The sequence below is a fragment of the Dipodomys spectabilis genome, unplaced genomic scaffold (genome assembly GCF_019054845.1).
Source record: "Dipodomys spectabilis isolate Male_0828 unplaced genomic scaffold, ASM1905484v1 ptg000178l, whole genome shotgun sequence".
Classification (NCBI taxonomy): domain Eukaryota; kingdom Metazoa; phylum Chordata; class Mammalia; order Rodentia; family Heteromyidae; genus Dipodomys; species Dipodomys spectabilis.
In genome coordinates this window covers 13,892,287-13,914,475 of record NW_024870855.1, presented here as the reverse complement: position 1 = coordinate 13,914,475, position 22,189 = coordinate 13,892,287, and the positions used below count along the sequence as shown (strand labels likewise).

General features: G+C 40.3%; 2 protein-coding genes across 3 annotated transcripts in view; both read right to left on the bottom strand.

The window, feature by feature from the left end:
- LOC122120882 (zinc finger protein 566-like) overlaps positions 1-21,807 on the bottom strand; it is a 34,903-nt gene extending 13,096 nt beyond the window's left edge. Inside the window, exons 1-5 of one of the 2 annotated variants that reach the window (XM_042695131.1) lie at positions 21,718-21,807; positions 18,451-18,602; positions 10,898-11,024; positions 10,309-10,398; positions 797-1,278 (exon numbers count right to left, since the gene is read on the bottom strand). In XM_042695131.1, the coding sequence (XP_042551065.1) occupies positions 1,193-1,278; positions 10,309-10,398; positions 10,898-11,024; positions 18,451-18,465 (318 nt within the window). In that variant the 5' untranslated portion in view covers positions 18,466-18,602; positions 21,718-21,807 and the 3' untranslated portion in view covers positions 797-1,192. Of the gene's footprint in view, positions 1-796; positions 1,279-10,308; positions 10,399-10,897; positions 11,025-18,450; positions 18,603-21,717 lie in introns of those variants that run through there. The other variant, XM_042695132.1, reaches the window with a different exon arrangement.
- On the bottom strand, positions 2,313-9,753 carry LOC122120786 (zinc finger protein 2 homolog). Its single transcript, XM_042695020.1, has 4 exons — positions 9,578-9,753; positions 6,827-6,843; positions 3,839-4,768; positions 2,313-3,781 (listed from the first exon to the last, which is right to left on the bottom strand). The coding sequence occupies exons 1-4, from the start codon at positions 9,751-9,753 to the stop codon at positions 2,340-2,342; spliced, it is 2,565 nt and encodes an 854-aa protein (XP_042550954.1). The 3' UTR covers positions 2,313-2,339.
- Positions 21,808-22,189: the final 382 nt, after the last annotated feature.

Genomic DNA, 22,189 nt, shown 5'->3' with positions numbered 1-22,189 from the left:
TATATATATATATATATATATATATATAGGGCTGGGAAAGTGGCTCAGTGATAGAGCGCTTGCCTTGCATGCCTGAGGCACTGGGTTTGATTTTCCAGCACCACATAAGCAAAAAAGAAAAAAAAGCAGGAAGTGGTGCTGTGGCTCAAGTGGTAGAGCGCAAGCCTTGAGCTGAAGAGCTGAGAGACAGCGCCCAGGCTCAGAGTTCAGGCCCCACAACCGGACCCCCAAAAAAAATTTTATATATATATATATATATATATATATATAAACTATTTTAGCCGGGCACTGGCAGCTAACGCCTATAATTCTAGCTACTCAGGAGGCTGAGATCTGAGGATAGCGGTTCAAGCCCAGCCCAGGCTGGAAAGTCTGTGAGACTCTTATCTCCAATAAACCACTAGAAAACTGGAAGTGGTGCTGTGGCTCCAGCAGTAGAGTGCTCGCCTTGAGCTGAAGAGGGCAGGGACAGTGCCCAAACCCAGAGTTCAAGCCCCACGATAGATAGACCTATATATATATATATATATATATATATATATATATACACACACACACACACACACACACACACACACACACACACACACACCTTATTTTATTGTACAGATTATGTACAGAGGGTTACAGTTACATAAGTCAGTTAATGAGTACCTTTCTTTTTAGAACATGTCACCTCGTCTCTCTCCCAGTTCAAGCTGTTTTTCTATGTCTTTATAATAGAGTTTGAAGTTTGGTATTGATATTCATCCAACACTGTTCTTCCTGCTAAGGTCTGTTTTTGCTATTCGGGATCTTTTATTATTCCATATGAATTTCTGAATTGCTTTCTCTATCTCTTTGAAGAATGTTGTTGGGATTTTGGTGGGTATTACATTGAATATGTAAATTGCTTTGGGCATTAAAATGATGTTTATCCTTCCTATCCAGGAGCATAGAGGGTTTTTCCATTTCCTTATATCTGCTTCAATTTTTAGGTACCAGTGCATCATGCTTGTTAATTCTAGCTAATTACAAGGCTGAATCTAAGAAATACAGTTTGAAGCCTGCCAGGGCAGAAAAGTCTTTGAGATTCTTATCTTCAATTAATCACCAAAAAGTCAGAAGTGGAGCCTAAAATTAATAGAGCACTAGTTATGAGCACAAAAGCTCAAGGACAGTGCCCAGGCTCATAGTTTGAAAACCAGGACTTTTACACAAAAATATGTACACACACAACACATACACACAAAGTACTTCCAAAATGTGTTCCACTGTGCTCTCTGAATGTTCCATGACCTGTGAACAAGAAGAGATAACCCAGATTTTACTCGTGTGTACATTTTGTAATAAAGTGGTATCTTCCATCAGATCCTGCGCATTCAAAAATTGAACTGTAAATATTAAGTTGTTTGTGTTATAATACATAGACCATGCATACAATGGAAAGCTTTAAGTTATCAGTGGAGAAATCAATGCCCTTATTTCTTTGGTTCAAATTATTAGTCTTTCCCACCGATTGCTCCTCAGTCTTGGGGATTATTTCTGAGACACTACACAATTATGTTGACAGTTGAGTACTGTAAAAGTCAGAAATACATAACTTCACTCTCTCCTATTCAGATGAGATGGTCATATGTTGTCAAGCCTGGAAGCAATGTCCATCATTGTGTCCAAATCCTTTGGATAATGTTTATTTCATCCAAGATGACAGTCTGAGAAATGTTGGTTCAGAGAATGTCTAATAGAAAAGAATGGTTGTAGATTATACCTAGTTCATCTCTGCCCTGTGGGATTTCTGTGTATAATTTCAGAGATTGTAACAAAAGATTTTCCTAGGGGCTGGGAAGGTGGCTCAGTGGTAGAGCGTTTGTCTTGCATGCCCTGGGTTCAATTCCTCAGCACCACATAAGCAAAAAGAAAAAAGCCGGAAGTGGCGCTGTGGCTCAAGTGGTAGAGCCCTAGCCTTGAGCTGAAGAGCTGAGGGACAGCGCCCAGGCCCAGAGTTCAGGCCCCACGACCGGACCAAAAAAAAAAAAAAAGATTTTTCTATGTAGAGTTTCTCTCCATAAGTACTCTTAAAGTGTACTGAAGGTTGAGTTCTGGTCGAATGATGTTCTATATTGTTCACCTTCCAGAGTCTCTGGCATGAGTCAAGTTCTGATAACTGTAGAGGTATGACTTCTGGCTGTTTCCTACATTTATTACATGCATAGGGTTTCTCTCCTGCTTGCATTCTCTAATGCATACTGAGGACTGATTCAATGATTAAAAGGCCACATTTGTTACACGTGTTTGTGCATGTATGATACATATTTAGATTTAATTTCTGGTTAAATGCCTTTCCACATTTGTTAAAGTCATAAGATTTCACTCCTGTGTCTTCTCTGATGCACACTGAGACATGACTTTTGTTTGGAAGCCTTTTCACATATTACATTCATAAGGTTTCTCTCGTGTGTGTGTGTTCTCTGATGCTTCCTGAGATATGACTTTCGCTTGAAAGCCTTTCCACATGTATTACATTCATAAGGTTTCTTTCCTGTGTGTGTTGTTTGGTGCACATTGAGATGTGATTTTTGCTTGAAAGCCTTTCCACATGTGTTACATTCATAAACTTTCTCTCCTGAGTGTGTTCTCTGATGCTTGCTGAGATACGACTTTTGCTCGAATGCCTTTCCACATGTGTTACATTCATAAGGTTTCTTTCCCGTATGTGTTGTTTGGTGCACACTGAGATGTGATTTTTGCTTGAAAGCCTTTCCACAAGTGTTACATTCATAAACTTTCTCTCCTGAGTGTGTTCTTTGATGCTTGCTGAGATAAGACTTTCGCGTGAATGCCTTTCCACATGTGTTACATTCATAAGGTTTCTTTCCTGTGTGTGTTGTTTGGTGCACACTGAGATGTGATTTTTGCTTAAAAGCCTTTCCACATGTGTTACATTCATAAGGTTTCTCTCCTGTGTGTATCCTTTGATGCACATTGAGATGTGACTTTCGCTTGAAGGTCTTTCCACATTTGTTACATTCGTAAGGTCTCTCTCCTGTGTGTATTCTTTGATGAGTTCTGAGACATGAGCTCCACTTAAAAGACTTTCCGCATTTTTTACATTCATAAGGTTCCTCTCCTGTGTGTGTTCTCTGATGAGTATTGAGGATTGATTTCAGCACGAAAGCCTTTCCACAGGTGTTACATTCATAAGGCTTCTCTCCTGTGTGTCTTTTTTGATGCAAACAGAGACTTGTCCGCTGCGTGAAAGTCTTTCCACAGGTGTTACATTCATAAGGCTTCTCTCCTGTGTGTCTTTTTTGATGCAAACAGAGACTTTTCCGCTGCATGAAAGCCTTTCCACAGGTGTTACATTCATAAGGCTTCTCTCCTGTGTGTGTTCTCTGATGCACTCTGAGGACACAGTTTTGCATAAAAGACCTTCCACATTTTTTACATTCATATGGTTTCTCTCCTGTGTGTGTTGCTTGATGCACACTGAGTTGTGACTTTCGTGTGAAAGCCTTTCCACATGTGTTACATGCGTAAGGTTTCTCTCCTGTGTGTATTCTCTGATGAGCATTGAGGATTGATTCTTGCATGAAAGCCTTTCCACACGTGTTACATTCATAAGGCTTCTCTCCTGTGTGTCTTCTCTGATGTAAAGAGAGACTTGTCCGACGCGTGAAAGCCTTTCCGCATGTGTTACATACATAAGGCCTCTCTCCTGTGTGTCTTCTTTGATGCAATCTGAGATAGGACATCCGCCTAAAAAACTTTTTGCATATGTTGCAAACATAACGGTTCCTACCTAGGTAAGATTTCTGATATTCATTGAGACTTGACATTTGTTTGAAATGATTCCCACATTTGTTATATTCATGAGGTTTCTCTCCTGTGTGTATTCCCTGATGAACACTAAGGTCTAGCTTCTGGGTGAAAGATGTTCCACATTTGTTACATGCATAAGTTTTCTCCTCTGTGAGAGTTCTCTGATGCCAGCTGAGAGCAGAAATCTGGGTAAAAGATTTCTTACATTCATCACATTCACAGCGTTTCTCTTCTCTGTAAGTTTGAGGCTGTAAAGTCAAGTCTGACTTCTGAAAGATAGATTCTGCATATTTGGTATACTTAAAGGACTTCTCTGGATATTTGCTTTGATATTTTGAAAGGTATATTTCCTCACTGAAGGATTTCTCACATTCACTACATATGCAGGGATTCTCTCCTGTGAGTATTTTCTGATGTGCAGTGAGTGTAGGACTTATGTAGAATGTTTTCCCACATATAGTACATTCAGGTGTTTCCCTCCCTATATGAGGTATTCCCTGGCCAATGAGAGCAGATTTTTCATAGTCTTTCCTATATTTATCATGCTTATAGGAGAGATCACCCACAAAAAAACAATTTTGTGTAAAGAATGTGGTCTCTGAGGTTAATGCCTTCCCTTCTCCACCATATTCAAAATACTTCTGCTCATTTGGACTCTCATAATGTTGACTAAAATGCTTCAAATGTCTGAGGGATTTTTCAACTATACAAGAGACATGAGGCCTGGCTTCAGCAGACTTACTATGGAGAAGTATGTTCTGACACACAGTGAACTCCTCAGTCCTCATCCCTAAGTAGTTCCCATTATTCCTAATGAGCTCTGACATAGAGTTTGACCTCAAATTAAAAGTCCTTCCTAATCTAATACTTTCCTCCACTGTGTTGCTATTGGGGACAGCGACTTCCCATAGATGTTCATCTGGACTTTCCTGGCATGTCACAATCACATCATCCATTTCCTGGACATCTAAAATGATTCACAGAAAAGAAGAAAAAAACATGAATGAGATCTAAGCATTTCTGGGTAAAGAAATTTCCTTCCATCCTAACTGCTAAAGATTTTAAAGTATCAATACTAAGAATTGATTTATGAGAATGTTTTTTTCCCTAATGAGTTAAGAAATTAATACTGATATTTTTACAATTCAAACATGTTTTTTTCTGTGATTCTTTAATCTTTTTTTCCCTCTTTTAATGTCAGAGAAAGCATTTAGTCAAAATGCTCAACTCATACTGCCTAAAGTTTTAACCTGAGTACTTACCATATGTCATTACTATTCCTTTGGTGTTCTGTTTTCATTTTGTTGTGTTTTAACGGGGGGACAATTGGTTTGTATTCTTGAAATAATTTATATTTTGTGCTGCTTTTCAACCATTAGGTCAGAAGACAGAAATATTGTCCAATACCATAGACTATAAGAGGATTTAAGTTGATGGAAAGTGACTTAACCTAAGGCATTCACATACCCCTGACAACCATATTTTAGAACTGTCCGTACTGCCAACTCTGCTGAATCATCTCCCTTCCCTGTACCCTAAACATATGCACCAGCAGTCTTGGAAGCAAGTCTGAGACCAAAGCCACATCTGATGTTGGCACCTCTGGCTTAACACAGATGTTGTTGAGACCCTGAAATTCTTGTCAACATTACATTGCTCACCAACCCCACCTCCATCTCTCCCTACTTCCAACTGCCCCACCGCAACTTCACTCTTTCTACCTAATATTTAGAGATCTAGGCGTAAGATGGTTGCACCATTTCCCTTTCAACTATGCTGAAGGAGACTTGGTCTCCCTTCCCAGGCTTCACTCCCAAATATTATCTGTTGAGCTAACTTTCTGCCCTTTCTTTATTCTAATACTTTCATGACTCATTTTCCTTACAAATGGTACTGAAACCCAGGATGGAGTTCCCCAGAGGACTCCTGTCCCATAGAGGACTCTGTCTACCTCCTCTGTCATTCTTTGTATGCTCTTTTTTTTTTCCTTCCTCCCCAGTGGCTTTCTGAAAGCCAGTCAGTCCTCATGTTTACTTTGGCTAAATGGTGGCTAGGACATGATGACCCAGGGCCCTAGGCTCTTACTGCCTCACTGCCATATAAGGGAGGCTGTCTTCAAACATGTTTTTTTCTTTGATTCTTTAATCTTTTTTTTTCCATATAGGTCTAGACCTAGACCTAGATGGACCTGACTGGTAAATGCAGTTGTAAGACCACTGGGAACTTCTCTTTCTCTTCCCCCACTCTGACTAAACTCTTCTCCAGACCTCTAGATCAGAAACTATTCTCCATTAAGACCATTGTTCTACTCTTCCTTCTACTACTTGACCTTCCCATCACGAATTCCAAGTAAAAGCTTCTCACTATTTTGTCTCTTGCACACACCACTGACCATCTCACCCTCATTAGAGTAGGTAAGAGTTCCACTGACCATCTCACCCTCATTAGAATAGGTAAGAGTTCCCAGTTGTCCCAGTTGAGCACCCTGGAGTACCCCATCCACTGTCTTGAGGTTGATATGATAATGCCCTTGGCTGAGGGATGGTCTGGGCCTGTGGAAGGTCCCCTTTGGAAATAAAATGGAGATGTCCCTTTGTTGCCAAAGGATTCTGGCTTTTGTCTTAACTGAATCCTATGATTGGGTCACACTCTAAAGAACAGTTTGGCTCTTTGGATTCTCCCCTGAGCTGGCTCATCAAAAATCTAAAAGCCTTGAAAATAATTACAGCCTCTCTGCCCTCATTTGGCCCCAAGACCAGTTGGATAAACTATGCCTCAAGACAGAACAAAACATTAAGTTCCCTATGCCTCAGGCTTTTTCCATCTTCATTCCTGACTACATTCTTCTAGTTTAGCAGTCCTTAGTCTTTCAGCTGAAACTGTCCATTCTAAGTAAACTTCCTCTGTTTACCTAGCTTTAGCATTCCAGATTCTCTTTGCTGATAGCCTTCCTTTTCTCCCTACTCTCCCCCCTGCTCCCACCTCCCTGAAGGGATAATTTTTTTCTTCCCATTAAATTTATCACCAATCCACTCCAGACATCTGCAAAAAAAAAAAAACCTTCAACAGTTAGAAAATGGCCCCCAAACACCACAACAGGAGTTATTTAATGTGGCCTTCACCATCTTTAATAATCAGAATGAAGAAGCAAAAATAAAGAACAAGAGAGACTCCTTAAAGTTAAATGCCAACTTTTAGTTACCGGCATGCAGTCCCAAAATAGACTATGCTATGCCAGACCACTCCCAAACAAGGTCTTGGGCCTTTCTGCTCTTCTTTTTACCTATTTCCATTGTAGCAAAGAGCGACATTGGACAAGAGTTTGCCCAAGCCCATGGCCCTTCTCTCAGCCTTGCCCATTTTGTGATGCCAGGGACACTGGAAAATTAACTGCCCCTGGGAGTGAAGCCCTTGTTCCTAGTACAGCCATATCCAGATTTACCCTGCCCTCATCTACTAGAATAGAGCAGTCTGGAGTCTTTGACCCCACCAAGGTCTTCACCAGTAGTGTATCTAAGTAAGGAACCTAGGATCACTTGGACAGTGACTGACAACAAATATCCTTTCTAGTCCACTCTGGGGCTAGTCTCTCTTCTACTGAAAGGTCAAATTTACAGATTTCTAGAATTTACCTGTTAGTGAAATGAATCCCTTCCCATAGCTTAGTCCATTCCTTCTCTTTTCCACATGCATGCTCCCTTCCTAGGCAACACTAGGCCCATGTACTAAAGGCAGTAAATAATCAACTTCGGCCCCTTTTACCTTGGCACTTCTCTGGGGAAGCTACCACCATATATGGCAACAAGAGTCCTTTAGAGTGACCTTCAGGACTGGGCAGCTGCAGGACCCTTATCTACTACTTGGATGGGAGCCATAAATCCTAGTCCACCATGATGAAGCCCCTGGCCCACACATCCACCCCAGGGTCTCGGCCTTCTAGCCCCTTCTAAGCCTCCTAGGTTATATAGGTCACCCCAAACAATAGCTGGTGCTTCTTCTCATTCCTCCCTTGTGAGAAGGAGTCTTGCCGGCCCCCTTTCCCGGCAATAAACCTTTCTTTGTTCTCTGTACCTGGATGTCTGCGTGGTTCTCTGGCAAAGTCTAATTAATCTTAATTTGCTAACAACCTCCATTTCTCCATTAGCCTCAGTGTCTCACTTCAAGTAAAAAGCAAAAATCTCTCCTTCACTGAAGTCTACAAAGCTGGCAGCTTTGCAGTTTATCACAAACTTGACTCAAGGTCGCTGACAACCATGAGATTTATCACTGGCTGTACTGAGTTGCTGTATTAGCCAGAAACTCTTGCTAATAACTAAGTTGTTTTATTCTGTTCCTGTATATGTTTAAAAGTGGAAATTCTGCTTGTTGGTGCCATAAATACAGAGTATTTTCTAAAACTATGTTTTTCAGTTAAGTTTTCTGAAAGGTTTTCAAATACAAATTAAAGGAAAAATCAGTAATGAGATAAGGAAGTGAAAATGAAAAGATGTATGTCTTGAGTTTTATAAAACAGAGCTTATAAAACAGTATGAAGAAAGACTTTGGAAAGGGAATTGAGGAACTAGAAAAATGATTTCCTTTAGATAAGAAAGAATTTGGGAAGAAAGAATTGTCTTAAATGTTTGTTCCAAAAGGGAAAAATGAAGATAAACCACAGAATGTTCAAGTAAGTAGCAGATGGTATACGTGTTGAGTTTCATAAGACAGAGCATATGAAATGGCAAAATTGACATGTCATTGCCTATAATTTAAAAACTGATCTAAGATTTTTCCTAAGATCAAAATTAATACACTGGTGTGAAAGGATTGTTACTAATATCTCTGTTCTCCAAGTATATAAACTGCCTTGGATACAAAGCTGGGAAAAAACACCAAGCAAGCCTGGATCCATATGTTCCTCATTGTAACCAAAATATCTAGTGGTATATACAAAGGAGACAATCTTAATCAGTTTGCAATAAAAATAATTACATTGTTTAAAAAGTTGTTATTTCAAACTTCTGAGATAACTACTCGTAAGTCTTTTGTCATTGCAGGTTTAATCCTCTATAGCATTCAAGTAAAATCCACATAAAAGTTCCAGACCCATAGCATAACAGATATATTTCAGGCAGCAACCTAGGAGCATGTCAAAGCCATCTTTTCTGCTCAATGAGACCTGACTCTGAAAGCATAAGACTCCTACTTCCCTCACCACCTCACATCAGCAGAAAGTAGCCAGACAAGACAGGACCCCTTTCTCCACCTTGTTTCTTATGCTTTTCCAGAGTCAGGGATGATGGAAAGTAACTTGACCTAAAGCACTCACCATACCCCCTGATAACTATATCTTAACTATATCTTAGAACTGTCTTTTGCTGTCCGTGAACAAATGCACCAACAGTCTTGGAAGAGAGCTTGAGACCAAGGCCACATCTGATGTTGAAACCCCTGACTTAATTCAGATGCTATTGAGACTTTGAAAGTCCTGAGCCAAAATAACACTGCTCATCCACACCCCCCTCCATCTCACCCCACTTCTGACTGCCCCCCCCAACTTCACTCTTTCTGCTTAATATCTAAAGAGTCCTAGTTGTAAGAGGGGTGAGCGATTTCCCCCTCAGCTATGCTAAAGGAGATGTGATCACCCTTCCCAAACTTCACTCCTGAATAAAGTGTACTGAGTTTGCTTTCTGCCCTTTGTTTACTCTGATACCCTCATGACTCAGTTTCCTTACAATAGGTCTCTTTGCTTTTTACCTAAGCAGGAGTGGCTCCTGAAGGTGAGAATTTATACCTGCATTTGTTCAGCTCTAACTTCTCACTAAAACTGCTGTAGATATAATTAAAAATAGGCATCAGTGCATTCTTCTCCTTTTTAGGCAAAGTGTCATCTAAAATTCCTTTTCTGAATCCCCTGCCCCTCAGAACAATAGAAGACAAGAGACACCAGTCCACCTTCCTGGTCACCATCCTTCCTAAACTAAGACTTTGGATATAAATCCCAGGCACTGCCCACCACTATTGAGAAGCCTCTTTTTGCTTTTTGAGGACAGCAACCCTAGGGTCCTCCTTAGTTCCTGGTATGTGCAGGGTTCCGTTCCATAAAAAAATGAGATATTCCATACATTTCTTGTTTTCTTTTTTGCTTTAAAATGATTTCCAGGGAGCAGGGGAGGATGGGAAGGGATGGGAAGAGGAAACAAAGGAGGAGGTTACAATGCTTGATAAGAAATGTACTCATTATCTTGCCCATGTAATTGTAACTCCTCTGTACAGTATTTTCACAATAAAAATAAATAAATAAAATAAAATGATTTCCACAAAGAAAAAGGAGAACTGCCAATTTTAAATTTCCTCCCACACAGAAATCAGCATGCCTCTACATCTTGATTCCCATGGACCAAGGACCACCTACATCTCTGCCACACCAAGGGCACAAGGAGCTGGGAACATTATTGCTTATCATAGCCACACCAACTGTGCTCTGCTCTTTAAAACATCACTGCCAAAAAAGCATAGACGCACCTGTTAATTTTTTGTCCGAGGCTTCTCTCATCCATGGCTCTGCACCTTGCTCCAGCTTGACAATCACTTTAGATTTAGGAACATAGTGCCCTATTAACAAGAAATAGTGTAGAAGTTTTGTACACAGTGGGTCATCTTTGGTATGAGGATCGCTGACATCCTGGAATACATGGCTTCTCCTAAATCTATTTTCTCATTTCTCACCAGCTCTGTGGTTAACCTTTCCTGTAAATACCAGCTTTGGATTTTCTAGTACCACCTTTACTGATTTCAAGACTACATCTCCAATAGTGAGGTACACTGTATTCTAGATTGCATATTCACCTATAATGGCTTCAGCTTTAGGCAGTAGTACCCTGTTAATGGAATGTAACATAGAACTTTTGCCAGACCACTAACTCAACTCCTTAAAGGATGACAATAAAACAGCTTCAGGAAGCAAACAGCCAATGTGAAGTTCTTCTTAGAAAGAGGTGACACTCCCAATGGACTAGAATCTCACACCTAAAGAGCACTGAATCTAACAAGTATTCAAATACTGACTAAAATAAAGCACTCGACTCTGTGAGTTAATGTGACTTTTGCTCACCCAAGGACACCAGGTTGCTGTAGGTCTCCAGCATTACATCTCTATACATTGTTTTCTGATCATCATCCAGGTACTCCCACTCTTCCCAGCTGAAATCAATGGCCACATCCTCAAATGACACCATCCTCTGTAATGGCATATTTCCAACAAGTAGTTAACCCTGAAAATACCAAGTCTGGAATTTCATTTTTCTATATGTATGCTTTTGTTTTATATAAGATAGTTAGAGCTCGGAAGTGGCGCTGTAGCTCAAGTGGTAGAGCGCTCGCCTTGAGCTGAAGAGCTGAGGGACAGCGCCCAGGCCCAGAGTTCAAGCCCCACGGCCAACAACAACTACAAAAAAAAGATAGTTAGAGCTTATTCTGTTATCTACAGAGTAAGAGAAAAACAAATCAAAGTAGAAATACCTGTTATTATTATACTGACTTGTTAATTACTAATATTAAGTTTCTCAAATAGATCAGAAAATGTCACTGGTGCTAGTGATAGCGATGTGATAAAAAAAATTTTAAGGGGCACCGGGCGCTGGTGGCTCACGCCTGTAATCCTAGCTACTCAGGAGGCTGAGATCTGAGGATCATGGTTCAAAGCCAGCCCGGGCAGGAGAGATCGTGAGACTCCTATCTCCAATAAACCACCAGAAAACCGGAAGTGGCGCTGTAGCTCAAGTGGTAGAGCGTTCGCCTTGAGCTGAAGAGCTGAGGGACAGCGCCCAGGCCCAGAGTTCAAGCCCTATGACCGACAAAAAAAAAAAAAATTTTTTTAAGGGGCTATGATCTAGCATAACAACACTACAGGTATATACCTGCAAAAGTGTACTGAGCTTGTTGTAATGTAAATTTAGAATAAATCACTTTCATATTGTGCATTCCTACAAAGTCTATTTAGATCTTTTATAGAAATGTGTTCTCATAAACAGCAAGAACCCACTCAAGAGACTGTAAGGAATACATATCACATGAGCAGATCCAAAAAGAAGCACAGTGTACAGGAGATTGTTAAAAGGAATCAAGAAACTGACTATAGACTGATTGTCATTTATAAGGCTTAACTTAGTTCCCCCAATAAAGTATTTGTGCTCATTTTTGTCATTAAATTACTATAAATTAAAGTATGTTTATAGGTACTCTTTTATGTCTCCCTGAACACAAAGGAATTGCTAGCATAAACTTTCGTGAACATTACCACCCGCCTATATATCAAAATATACATCAGCAGGGAATAAAGTATTTCTTGACTAGACTTGTACTTTAACAGTCTCCCTTATAGAAGGATAAAAGGTAAGTGAAAAGAGGCTTAAAAGATAGTCAAGGATAAGAAAATTATGTGGTCACCACCACAAGCAGGACACAGAAAGAGTAATAATAAAGAACAGGGAAGTGATACAAAAAACATGGAAGAAAATTTAAAAACTTTGAACAGAATATGAATGAATCTGTCTTCAGAGGGAACAGGAAAATTTATGACTAATGAATAGTTTATGACTATGAATAATGTTCAAGCGCCCCACCCCACGCCTCCCTGCTTGGCAATACCAAAGATGAATGTTGGCTTCCCCAAGACACAAAATGAATTATGTATGCCAGGTTTCCTAAGAAAATAACCTTCAATTCACAATGTATGATTCAAGAGAACTCTTCTATAGTGTAGATTGAAGGTATTTTCAGATAAAGAGTTCATTAACAACACACCTGCATTTTAAGAGGCTAGAAAAAAATTATCCTGCCTCAAGAGAATAGCAAAAGATGCAAACTTAGATTGGATTTTTTTTTTTTTGGCAGTCTTAGGGCTTGAACTCTAGGCCTGGGCACTGACCCTGAGCAATTCAGCTCAAGGCTAGCACTCTACCATTTGAGCTACAGTGCCACTTCCAAAAGATGCAAACTTAGAGGTACAAATAGAAACAGGATCTTAGAAATTCTAAGTGTGCAGGGAGTGGGGGAGGTAGGAAAGGGAAGGGATAGTGGGAGAAAAACGAGAGGAGTAACAATGCCCAACAAGAAATGTACTCATTACCTTTCTGATGTAACTGTAACCTCTGTACAACCTCTTTACAAGAAAATAAAATTTAAAAAAATAGTGTATAGCTAAGTATAAAATAATGTAGCAAGAGGCTAGTAGCTCACGCCTGTAATCCTGGCTACTCAGGAGGCTGAGATCTGAGGATCACTGTTCAAAGCCACCCTTGGGAAGGAAAGTCTGTGAGATTCTTATCTCTAATTAACCACCAGAAAACTGAAAGTGGCACTGTGGCTCAAGTGGTAGAGTGCTAGCGTTGAGCTGAAGAGCTGAGGGACAGAGCCCAGACTCAAAGTTCAAGCCACATGACTGACAAAAAAAAAAAAAGAATGTATAGAACATTAGTTAAAGGGCTGGGAAAGTGGCTCAGTGGTAGAGTGCTTGCCTTGCATGCATGAAGCCCTGGGTTTGATTCGTCAGCACCACATAAGCAGAAAAAGCCAGAAGTGGCGTTGTGGCTCAACTGGGAGAGCGGTAGCCTTGAGCTGAAGAGCTGAGGGACAGTGCCCAGGCCCTGAGTTGAGGCCCCACAATTGACAAAAAAAAAGAGAATATTATTTAAAATAATAGCTAAAAGCAAAAATTGCAATGCCATATAGATGATTCATAATGTAAAGATTCAACATGTAAATATTATTATTAAAAATGTATTAAGCCGGGCGCTGGTGGCTCACGCCTGTAATCCTAGCTACTCAGGAGGCTGAGATCTGAGGATCGCGGTTCAAAGCCAGCCCCGGCAGGAGAGACCGTGAGACTCCTATCTCCAATAAACCACCAGAAAACCGGAAGTGGCGCTGTAGCTCAAGTGGTAGAGCGCTCGTCTTGAGCTGAAGAGCTGAGGGACAGCGCCCAGGCCCAGAGTTCAAGCCCCACGACTGACCAAAAAAAAAAAAAAATGTATTAAAATGTAACTAGGGATAGGGATGAAACAGTAATGCATTTGCCTTGCAAGAGTGTGACACTGAATTCAAAGCCCTAATTGCACAAAAATACATACATAAACAAATAATAGATTAAAAATATACATGGAATTATTCAATTGAAAGATACTTATATTTTATTATGCAGTAAGACAGTGCCCTAATAATAACGCAAAGAATTGCTAATAGTATGTAATTTCCTACAACTGTCATAACAAAGAATCAGGCTTGATGGAAACTATATCTTCTTGTAGTTCTAGAGATGAAAGCATAAGAACAGGTTTGGCTTCTTCTCGCTGTTTCCATCTGAACATTCATTAGTCTATGTGTAAAATCCTCAGTTCATTGTTGATGAGTAAAAGAGTCAGACTAATCGAGTAAATTAGGGCTCATACATAACTTTTCAAAGGAATACAATAGGACTTGTGTATTGTGAGTCTCACAGATTCAACCAATCATGAATCCAAACTACTTATTTATTTGTTTGTTTATTTATTTATTTATTTTGTCCAGTGGTGGGGCCTGAACTCTGGGCCTGGGCGCTGTCCCTCAGCTCTTCAGCTCAAGGCTAGCGCTCTACCACTGGAGCCACAGCGCCACTTCCGGCTTTTTTCTTTTTGCTTATGTGGTGCTGAGGAATCGAACCCAGGGCCTCATGCATGCAAGGGAAGCGCTCTACCACAGAGCCACCTTCCCAGCCCCTGTTTGTTTATTTATTTATTGTCAGTTGTGAGGCTTGACCTCTGGGCCAGGGCACTGCCCTCAGCTCTTCAGCTCAAGGGGAGCACACTACCACTTGAGCCACAGTGCTATTTCCAGTTTTCCAGTGGTTAACTGGAGACAAGAGTCTCAAGGACTTTCCTGCCTAGGGTGGCTTTGAACCATGATCCTCAGCTCTCAGCCTCCTGAGTAGCTAGGATTTCAGGCATGAGCCATCAGCTCTGGCCCAAACTAATTTTTTAAATGGCCACTCTACAGAAAAAGACAACTGACAATATCCTCTAAACAAGGCAGTATAAGAACTATTTACACAGGATTTAAATTGTAGTAGGTATCAGAGGTCATTACAAGGTGATTTAAAGTATATAGAAGGATATGTGCAGGTTATTTCCAAACAAAACCATTTTGTATGAGTAACTAGAGCACCTACAAATTTTGGTATCCATAATGGTTTTGGAATCATCCCTTGTGGATATCTACAAATGAGTAGGGTAGAAATATCTGTTTAATCCAAATAAAGGAAATAGAAAAAAAAATCAGATGAGAGAAACAGAAAATAAGTAGCAAAATGGCAGTCAAAAATTAAACCAAAAAAATTAATTAACTAATTAAACCAATTACTATTTTAACATAAATGGAGTAAATACGTAATACTGTCTTACTTCACCAAAAAACACCCCCAGTAATACACTATCCAAAGAGATATACTCCAAACATAAATACACAATAAATAAATACAAAAATACCATAAACAGAAACTTATAGTGAAAAGCTATGAGAAAAATATAAACATCATTACAAACTGTATGACCACAGAGAGACCACTGATAGCAACAGACAAATCAAGATAAAACAAGTTATTATGTGCTTAAAAACAAAGGCTCCGAAGATAAGTTTTAAAAAGCCACAGAATCAAAATGGGATTTTTTAAAAATCCACCTTTACAAGTGGACAATCAATAGCTGATAGAACAAACAGACAAAAAGTCAGCAGAAACACACACTCATACACACATAGACATACATACACACATGTGCACACACACACAGATGACAATATCTTGTTAAACACTATGTTACACTGACCAAGGCAGACATACTGACACTAAAAATGAATCTTAAGACAAAACTTAATGCATATTCTCTGAACAAAGAAGTGGAAATCAACAAGAAAAATAAAGCTATTAATTATAAAGTTATTAGAGATGAAATACACTCTTAATTTGAGACATTAATTATTTAAGTTTAGGTTGAATATTAATGTCTACATAAGTAAAAACAATCTTATTTTATTATAGTATCCAACTTACTATGAACATTAAATGTTCAGATAAGAAAAAAATATAGGATATCAGCACTGTTGCTCCAGACTGGTATCCTAGTCTAGGCTGCTGAGGTAGCTGAAATCTGGAAACCAGCCTAGGCAAATTACTCCAATTAACCAGCTAATAAGCTAGAACCATGGCTCAAGAGATAGTGAGTAAGCAAACTGACCAAATGTGACCCCAGTACTAGTACAAGAAAGAAGAAAGAATCAGGCCTGGTAGAAGGCCTATTATCACTTGAGCTTATGAGTTACAGACCAACTGGGGTAACACAGCAAGTCCCCAATTCAGAATAAAAGAGAAAAGAAGATGGAGGAAGTAGGTAGGGAAAGTAAGGAAGGGGAGCAAAGTGGCAGGGTAAAAAAAAATGGGACTAGCCAAGCTCATTACAGGCTCATGCCTGTAATCCCTAGCTACTCAGGAGGCTGAGGTCTGAGGATCGTGGTTCAAAGCTAGCAGGAGCACAAAAGTCTGTGAGATTCTTATCTCCAATAAACCACTCAGAAGTGGGCTGGGAAGGTGGCAGTGCTCGCCTTGCATGTAGAGGCCCTGGGTTCGATTCCTCAGCACCACATAAGCAGAAAAAGCCAGAAGTGACATTGTGGCTCAAGTGGTAGAGCACTTGCCTTGAGCTGAATTGCGCTCAGGCCCAGAGTTCAGGCTCCACGATCAACAAAAAAAAAAAAAAAAAAGAAAACTGGAAGTGACGCTGTGGCTCAAGTGGTAGAGCTCTAGCCTTGAACTGAAATGCTGAGGGACAGTGTCCAGGGCCAGAGTTCAAGACCTACAACTGGAAAAAAAAAAAAAAAAAAAAAACACCAAAATGGGACTATTAAAACAATGGAAAAAATGAGAAAAGGTTTCCTTTCTTAAGAAAGGAGTGAGAAAGGGAGGGAAAGGCAGGGAAGAGAGGAGGCAGGAGGAAAGCATCATAACTTTAGATCTAATAATTACTTCTTGGATAAGACACCAAAAGCACATGTTCAAAAGTAGACAAGATTTAACTGCATAAAAGTTAAACCTTGTGTATTCTAAAAAGAAGTAAATATAGAATTCACAAGAATATAGTTCAGCAGTTCTTCTAGGTTTGTACCCAGAAGAAGAGAAAGCAATAAGCACAGGTATTTGGAGAATCATTTCATAGCAACTACTCAAAATAACTGTAAGATAGAAGCATTTCTAATGCATTTTGAAACTTGAATACAATAAGGTAAATTTATTTTTTTGATTTTGTTTTTTTGTCAGTCATGGGGCCTGAACTCTTGGCCTGGGCGCTGTCCCTCAGCTCTTCAGCTCAAGGTGAGCACTCTACCACTTGAGCCACAGCACCACTTCTGGCTTTTTCTGCTTATGTGGTGCTAAGGAATTGAACCCAGGGCTTCATGCATGCAAGGCAAGCACTCTACCACTGAGCCACCTTCCCAGCCCCACAATAAGATAAATTTTTTTAAAAGTCACATAAAATAAACCAGGACTGTTCAACCCTAGTATGATCTGCTGAGGATCAACAAACTCATAGACACAAAAAGCCAAATGATAGTTACAGAGACGGATAGAGAGAAATAGGAGCTATATATTTAATGATTATACAGCTTCATACATGAAAGAAAAAGTGCTGTAGATGGATGGAAGGGATAGATGGTCACACAACAATTGGACCATAGGTAATATCAGTAAACTATACATTTAACAATGGTCATCTGGGTACTGGGTGCTCACATCTATAATCCTAACTATTCAGGAGGCTGAGAACTTAGGATCGTGATAGAAGCCAGAAAGGGCAGATAAGTCTGTGAGACACTTACATACAATTAAACACCAAAAAAGCTGGAAGTAGAACTGTGGTTCAAGTGGTAGAGCACTAGCTTTGAGAAAAAGAGCTCAGGGATAGCACCCAGACCATGATTCACACACTCCCTCTCCCTCCCCTCCCCTCCCCCCCCCCCCCCCCCCGCCCCCCAACCACCAGGTACACACTCACTCACACACTCAAAGAATCATTAATGGTGGAACACACCTATGCTCAGGCAGGATTACCAGCCAGCCTAGGCTACATGTCAACTTCAAGTGCAGCCTAGAATATGGAGCAAGAAAAAAAAAGTACTGTGGGTTAAAAAAAATGTACCGTGGATTGTGTGAGTTTTGTCAGAAATATAAATGATATATGTACTCGCTTATCTTGTTGATTTTAAGTAATCTGTTGCAATAAAAAAATGTGTTTGAGAACATGCTAAATCAGTTTTACCTGGAAACACAAACTACGTATAGCACCAACCATAAATATACATATCCAAAGATACAAATTAGTATAATGTGCTCATTTCATTTTTATTCTTTGCATATGATCTCATTAACTACTGTTCAAATGTGTCTTACTTATTCCCAGTAGATTACTAAGAAGATGCTGTCACACATGTTGGCTAGAAGCAAAGTTTCTGAGAGATCAAACTTTATTATTGAGCAAATATCTGTCAACTTTTCCCATGAATGACACTTCCATTTTAATTCATGGACACTCTTAAGTTCATAAAATCAATGTGAAACAAAGTGAGAAATAAAAAGCAACTCACCAGAGATCCATCCATTTTGCTATTGCTGTTGGTCAACAAAACATATGAACAGAAGATTCTGGAATTATTTCTGGGAGAGAAGGCAAATGGAGTCAGGAAAAACCCTGTCTGGCTTTGTTCCAGATGTTCCTGCTCAAATAACTACACCTATGCTGCAAAAAAAAAAAAAAAAAAAAGTCTTCCTATACAAGAACTTTTATCTCTCAATCAGAGACATGAGTCCCCAGTGAAGATGAATCCACACAGTCAATAAGTTGGTAGAGATTAAAAACTCAGTTCATTTCTCCATTAATATTACATACAGAATTAGTAACATAAATATTCCTTTAAATCATAATTGAATAATATAAACCAATACTAGGTCTTATGAGTGACACCATCCTAAACCAACTCTCCTCTGTCAGTTAACCAAATGATTAAAGCCTTATTTGTTATTAAACAATATCAAGTCCGGTGCTGGAGGCTCAGGCCTGTAATCCTAGCTACTCTAGAGGCTGACATCTGAAGATCAAGGTTCAGAGCCAACCCAGGCAGGAAAGGCCCTGAGACTCTTATCTCCAATAAACCATTCAGAAAACCAGAAGTGGCGCTGTGACTCAAGTGGTAGAGCACTAGCCTTGAGCTGAAATGCCGTGGGACAGGGCCAAGGCCACAAAACAAAACAAAACAAAACAACAAAAAACAACAAAAGAAATAATATCAATGCAAAATTCCTAGCTGAGCCCACCCCAAAATGTAGGTCTAAAAAATTTAAGCAAATAAAATGGTAATATGCTTTTGGTATAATCTACTGCTCTATGTTTACGTAACAAAATTATGTAGGATAGAAACTCTTAATATACAATAAAGTGAGCTTTATAGCCACATGTACAAATAATGAAAATGATCAGGAACATCAACTGTGTGGACTTCAGCAAGATTACAGGTTGAAGGTGCTAGTAAAGACCATATGAACTATTAAAAAGCAATGTTTGCACATTAGTTTTAAGTTTTTTAACATCAAAAGAATGTTTTCTTAGCTTAACAAAACAAAATAAATTTGTTGTAGTCTGGGTGTCCCTCCTCCATAATGCTTAGAATAGACGTCAAGAGGGCAATTGTTTTGTTTGGGATTTTAACTATCTTCACAGAGATTAATGGCTGACCATCCTTACTCTAAAATCTTTAGTTTCAGATTTTTTTTTTTGTAGGTCGTGGGGCTTGAACTCTGGGCCTGAGCTCTTCAGCTCAAGGCGAGCACTCTACCACTTGAGCCACAGCACCACTTCCGGCTTTCTAGTGGTTTATTGGAGATAAGAGTCTCATGGACTTTCCTGCCTGGGCTGGCTTTGAACCGTGATCCTCAGATCTCAGCCTCTTGAGTAGCTAGGATTACAAGTGTCAGCCACCAGCACCTGGGCTCAGATTTTTTTTATTAGAAATAAAAATCTAACAGGAGGACCCATTGCAACAATGAGATGTACAAGTCTTATGCCGAAAAACGAACTTTACAACTTTGGTGGGGGGACGGGCGTGGGGAGGATATGAAGGGATGGGAAGGGGAAACAAAGAAGGAGGCTACAATGCTTGATAAGAAATGTGCTCATTATCTTACCCATGTAATTGTAACCCCTCTATACAGTATTTTCACAATAAAAATATATAAAAATAAATAAATAAAAATTAAAAATTAAAAAAGAAATAAAAATCTATAGTTCAAAAGGGATATTATACTGTATTTTATTTATATTTTCTGAAATTTGTTTAGATTAGTATATGCAGTCTTACCCATTTTAAGTAATGTAAAATAGGTTCGCTATTGTATTACAGAATTTGTAATTTTTCTAAAACAGATTAATAAAGTGGAAAACATCCATGTTAGGAATACTTCGAAGTCACAAAAGCCACAGGAAATGATGATAAAAATCAGATCAGTGGCTGGGAAGGTGGCTCAGTGGTAGAGCACTTCCCTTGCATGCTCCAGGCCCTGGGTTCGATTCCTCAGTGCCACAAAAGAAAAAAGCCGGAAGTGGCGCTGTGGCTCAAGTGGTAGAGTGCTGGCTTTGAGCTGAAGAGCTGGGGACAGCGCCCAGGCCCAGAGTTCAGGCCCCACGACCGGACCACCCCCCCCCCCCCCCCCCCCCCCGCCAAAAAAAGAAAAAAAATCAGATCAGCATGTTTAAAGTAAGGTATTGTAAAGCAGTGTTTATGATTCACTGACACCAATTCCCAAAGAAAGAATTTACTAACTAAAATTCCTGTATCTTCTCTGATCTTACAAATGAAATACCCCGTGAGTCAAGTAGTGCACAGAGGCGCGGTTAAAGATGACAAAGTAGTTTATTAGCCGGCCTGGGCTATCCTGTCCTGGACCCCAGGGTCTCAAAACAGAGTAGCCTCGATCCCTAGTAAGTTAGGATTTATAAAGCAAAAAACTATACACAGGTGGTGAGACGGTTTCACAAGCAACAAGCTGATTCACGGAAATGAAATTTGCAGTTAGCCTTATAAGCAATTTCATAAGCAATTTTCGTAAACAATTTCATGAGGTCACGTCCTGGAGCCATTAGGAGCAAGAGGCCCTTTGGCAGCGGCCTCTAGACATCAGAGACGATAATACATAACCCCAGGGGAGTCAACAGTTGTTATCAGACCCAGGTGGACAGCATTCCAACGATGCCGCTGGAGGATAGAGGTACTTGCAGTTTCAAGGGCCAGGGGTGGGAGTTACCAAGTGCTACATCTTCTAATTTGGGGAAAGGGCTGCGAGTCTAAGATGGCTTTTTAAAGCTATATCTAAAACTGGGTTTTTACACAAGTTCCCCTCAGTAACTCTAATCTGAAAGTCTAGAGAACTAAGATTTATCTTCCCAGAACCTTCTTCTGTCAGACTTTAATTTCACTAGAGATGTCACTGTACTTAATCTTACAGTCGGGCAAAGTGAGTGGTGTCACGTAGGTTAGTTAACAGGACAATCTCTCCGTCGTGGCATATAAACCTCATGCCTCCTTGGCTCTCGTATCTCCTAGTCTGGAGAATCACCCAGCCCACCTGTGGAGCTTCTGGAACCAATGTGTTGCACGTGGAGGCACACTGACTTCTGGTGGCAGAGCCTGGGAGTTGCACGTGGAGGCATGTTGGCTTCTGGTAGCATCAACTCTGAGAAATCAGGAACCTCAGCCCCAATACCCCAGACCAGAGGAACCCACAAAGCGCAAGCACCTGTGCCCTCGCCCATGTCTCAGTTCGCACCCGCCCACCGGTTCCCAAGCCTGTGATCCACTTACATTTTAGCTCCCAAGGTACACCGAGCAGAAGCAGGGGGGTGTCACCCTCATCGCCAACTGCAGGACAAAAAACTCTCAGCTACCTTCCAGCAGCGTGTCAAAGCCCCAGGAACCAGTGTGATTCCTGGCGGGAAAACTCCAGGAATAGGCGGGAAGGCGCGCTGCGTGCGGACCCGGAAGAGTCCATCCGAAGGTTTTTGTTCCGGAAGACTACATTTCCCAGAAGTCGCTGCGTCCTCCGAGAGGAAAATGGGCTTGCTTCAGGGGTCTGGGGTCCAACTGGCCGCCGGATAGATAACCTAGGTCGGTTGCGGCTGCTTGGGGACCTTTTTCCCCCCCCCTCTCCGGGAAGTAAGGAGTCCTACGTCTTGGAAATCCTGGGTTACTTCTAGGAGTATTGTGAGAACAATCAAAAAAATGTTAATAGGAACAAAACAGTAGATAATCTTGTTTTTAAATTCTAACAGTGTAA

Coding starts and splice junctions, on each gene's coding strand:
- LOC122120786 (XM_042695020.1), bottom strand. CDS start 9,753: ATGGTGACCAGGAAGGTGGACTGGTGTCTCTTGTCTTCTATTGTTCTG. Junction 3,782..3,838: donor ACCTCATGAATATAACAAAT/GTGGGAATCATT, acceptor AATCTTACCTAG/GTAGGAACCGTTATGTTTGC.